Genomic DNA, 3,883 nt, shown 5'->3' on the forward strand with positions numbered 1-3,883 from the left:
AAATGCCTGTTTTTGAGGTTTGTCCCAAATGACAAGTTGATACTGAGGTTTAGCCTATATCTTATAAAACAACAACGGGAATTTTGTAATTTGAATTTCATGCTCGTTTTATAATTGAAATGTAGATCAGGAATTTAATCACTGAAGTCACAAGTGTGTCCCGAAGTTGATGGGTCTATTGATCCCCTGGCCACTAGCCTGTATGTAAATCACCCTTGGAGTTTGATCAGCAACACGTGACAACGGAGTGCCCTCCAAACGAGTTTATAAGATCAGTGGTTGAGGCAAGTGGATGGTTTGGGAATCACTGCTAATATTGGTTAGTCACAATTAATATAATAATTTTGACCTTTATAATAAAGAGCAACTGCAATCAAAAATGATTAGAATAGCGATGGAACACGCAAAGAAGCATCCAGGGGTAAGAATACCTACTTATTTTTGTTCTATGGTTTATTGCTTGAAGTGACTTAGTCGTCTATAATATTGCATGACAATTCCTTCTGTCAGTGTGTATGTGCTACCAGTTGTTGCTCAATTAAATTATACAATGACTTAATTGCAGTTTACAACATCTGTTATTCACACAGACCGACTGTCATTTGTGTACTTGAAATGAAAAGTTACTTCTCTAAATAGGCCTCACTACTGAATAGGCTAAATAGCCTCACTTTGTCATCTTGTCTTCACGTTGTTGGTGAATGTTTTGTTTAAAAGAGGGGCACAAAACTGGCTATTCGCTTATGTGTAGTGACCGTGAGATTTAAAGACTGGAGATATGACCGAAATAGTTTTAAAAAAACTACCATCTCATAGGCTGCATTAGCCTAGAGGTCCTCAACGCAGATCAGCAAGGATTTACATCGGGTTTCTGTCAAAATGGGAGCTTAGAAACAAACTCGAAAACCCCAGGGATCACAGGAGGTAGGATTCGCTACCAGTGTCACGTCTGAGTATAGGCTAGACAGGGCAAACTAGGGCTGAATTTATTTGGCTACATTCACGCAGGCTTACTAAAGTTATACCAACTTTTTGAAAAGGCAACAGACACGCTTTTTGGTAATGAACTTGTACAACTAATTGTATCTAACGCTGTTGTGCATTATGGTTTCAGTTCCTCCTTATTTAAAGCGCCATCATTAGGCCATGTGTGCTAACTGAAGGCAAGTGCACATTAAGGAAAGCTAGAAAAACTCAAGACATTAGATTTAAGTCAGTACAGTTTATCAACGGACTACATTCAGGGCTGCCCAATTCTGGTCCTGGAAGCTGAAAAACTTATTTTTTTTGTTGCTACGTGGTAGTTAATTACACTCACCTGGTGTCCCAGGTCTGAATTAGTCCCTGACTAGAAGGGGATGAAAACTAGAAGTGTTTCGGCCTTTCAGGGTCGGATTTGGGTAGCCCTGAGTCATAGCGATTTACACTTGGTCTATAGCAGGGATGGCAACTCCAGTACTCGGTCTGATTGGTGACACTTTTGCCCCACACCTGACTCTAATCATCAACTAATCATGATCTCCAGTTTAGAATACAATTTGTTTAATTAGGTGTTTTAGCTAAGGCTGCGTGGGGAAAATGTATGACACCAATCGGCCCCCTAGGACTGGAGTTGCCCACCCATATAATATGAAAAGGAAGTTCCATATGAGTCTCCCTGAAAAGGACAGACACAGTAGCATCATGTGTGTGTGACCTAAGGCATGACAGAGCAAAGTCTATTATGGATCCCGCCATGTGTAATCAGCTTGATTAGCTGGTCATTGTTTACTGGAACACTGTTTTGACAAAAGTTATCTAAGAATGCTCAGATTTCTTTGCCTCGTGAATGTCATGCTCATGTTATCTCCTTCTCTTCTTACCCTCTCATAGCTCATCCCCCAATTCATCGTCGTCTTGTTGGGAGTAGGAGGAGCCTCCATGTATTTGTTCCGTCTTGCAAATGGGCCCCATGTTAAGTAAGACTCATTCACCCTTACACTCCATTCTCTTTTGACTCAATATTGGTTAATCAATTTCTTAATACTATCAAATCAAAACATAGTAGTGGATCCCCTTTTGCATCGTAAAGCCTTGGCTAAATCAGTTCATGATTGACTGCTCTTGGTAATCCCACCTCTTGTGCAGTTCTAGGGCATCAATTTCCAATTCACTACTAATGGCCTGTACCACTGTTGTAAGTGTTTGAAAACTATGCATGGCTAATGAATAGTTGATCGCAGGCAGACTAATACAGTTCCCTCTGATCCCATTTGTATCTGTCCTACTTCGGCCTGCTTTGACTATTGTGTCACTGTACAGCTGGAATAAGAAGAACAACCCTGAGCCCTGGAATAAACTTGACCCTACCTACCAGTACAAGGTACAGTACTGTTAACACTCTAGCACACTTTAGCTCCACAGAGTGAATGAATCCCCATCTTAATCGATTCTTGTTTCACGAGACAACAGTGTAATAGTAATGCAGCCAATCAATAGTACCAGTCAATAATATATTTTTGATCAATATAAGTAGCCAAGAGCATTACTGTGCTTGCCTGGATCATAGAAAATGAATAGAACAGACTTGGAAGCTCTAACCATGGCATTTGACTGGTAAACTCATGAGTACACTCGCAATGGCTGCCTGGTATTTTGATAGAACATTCCAAAATCCCATTGAAATTATTGTATCAACTGATGCTGGATGGCCATGGTAATGTAGAATGTTCATTCAAATGATCCTAACTGAATGTATTTTTAATAATGTTAGTTGAGTTGACAAATCACAGCACAGATTGAAGGGTACACGTTCTGATTTTACTTCCTGGCATGGGTACGCTCAAAACTGCTGCCAGTCAACCCATTATGCCTTATTTGACTTGAATGGCGCCACCCTTTCTTTCTTTCTATTCATTCTTATTTTTATGGCCTGGATTACATAAATCCTGCCATATTGTCTTCCCCAGTTTGTGGCCATAAACACAGACTACAAGAAACTGAAGAAGGAGGGACCTCAATTCTGAGTATCTTTCCTCCTGTCCTAATGGCACAAGGTCCAGCCCACCTTACTGCAGTCAATGTAAAAAGCCTTCAGTCATACTGTGCCTATCAGACATGTACATAGCAGCAGTAACACACATGTTAAACTGCTGTTGTAGTGGAAAAATAAAGTTAACGAAATGTGAACGTTGAAGGCCAGTGCTGAAGATCCGTCTAGCGACTTGCTGACGCCAGCCTGGCATGTTGATTCAAAATTGTCTTGTTTGATTTGTTTCAATATTTCAAAAAAGAGCTGTGAATTTTGATAACGTTATATTGTACTGTATGAGTTATGGATTTTTTCGTTACAGGGAAACTGTTATTCTGTCCGTTTTGATGTGGGGTGACTAGTTTAGAGAATGCGTGTGATGTTTTATGCCTTTTTATTAAATGTTTTGGGCCATGCAAAGTGATGTTAATTATAGATGTAGGCCTACTGATATTTGCCGCTCTGGAAAGAATAAAAGTTTGGTTGAAACCTATGTTAATGGAGACATTGTAAATCAAGCTCCTGACAAACTCCAGTTTGTCACTGTATTTGTATGCTTTTAGACTTACTATTTAGTATTGGTTTTACATTGAAGACTTCTAATATGTAGCCTCTGACATTTGTATTTTATTGCTTAACTGTAATAAACCTGATTACTATTAATTTGATATGTAGCCTACTGTAGTCCTCATATTTCAGTGTTGTTTTTAGTCGTTAAATACACTACACACAGCATAAATGCCTGGCTTCTACTGTGCCTTCTCTGATGTACTAAATGAGTCTAATGATAGAAATATGATCGTCAGGACCAGCTAAAGAGAACGCTCTCCTTAGACAAATGTAGGTGTACTTAGTATTTTGAGTGGTGATGCA

General features: G+C 39.4%; 1 protein-coding gene across 1 annotated transcript; it reads left to right on the forward strand.

The window, feature by feature from the left end:
* Nucleotides 1-248: 248 nt before the first annotated feature.
* Nucleotides 249-3,678, forward strand: LOC120058979 (cytochrome c oxidase subunit NDUFA4-like). Its single transcript, XM_039007736.1, has 4 exons — nt 249-421; nt 1,873-1,958; nt 2,302-2,362; nt 2,949-3,678. The coding sequence occupies exons 1-4, from the start codon at nt 380-382 to the stop codon at nt 3,003-3,005; spliced, it is 246 nt and encodes an 81-aa protein (XP_038863664.1). The 5' UTR covers nt 249-379; the 3' UTR covers nt 3,006-3,678.
* Nucleotides 3,679-3,883: the final 205 nt, after the last annotated feature.

This window comes from Salvelinus namaycush, chromosome 14 (assembly GCF_016432855.1).
Source record: "Salvelinus namaycush isolate Seneca chromosome 14, SaNama_1.0, whole genome shotgun sequence".
In the NCBI taxonomy this organism is placed as follows: Eukaryota; Metazoa; Chordata; class Actinopteri; order Salmoniformes; family Salmonidae; genus Salvelinus; species Salvelinus namaycush.

Coding starts and splice junctions, on each gene's coding strand:
- LOC120058979 (XM_039007736.1), top strand. CDS start 380: ATGATTAGAATAGCGATGGAACACGCAAAGAAGCATCCAGGG. Junction 1,959..2,301: donor GCAAATGGGCCCCATGTTAA/GTAAGACTCATT, acceptor GTCACTGTACAG/CTGGAATAAGAAGAACAACC. Junction 2,363..2,948: donor ACCCTACCTACCAGTACAAG/GTACAGTACTGT, acceptor TGTCTTCCCCAG/TTTGTGGCCATAAACACAGA.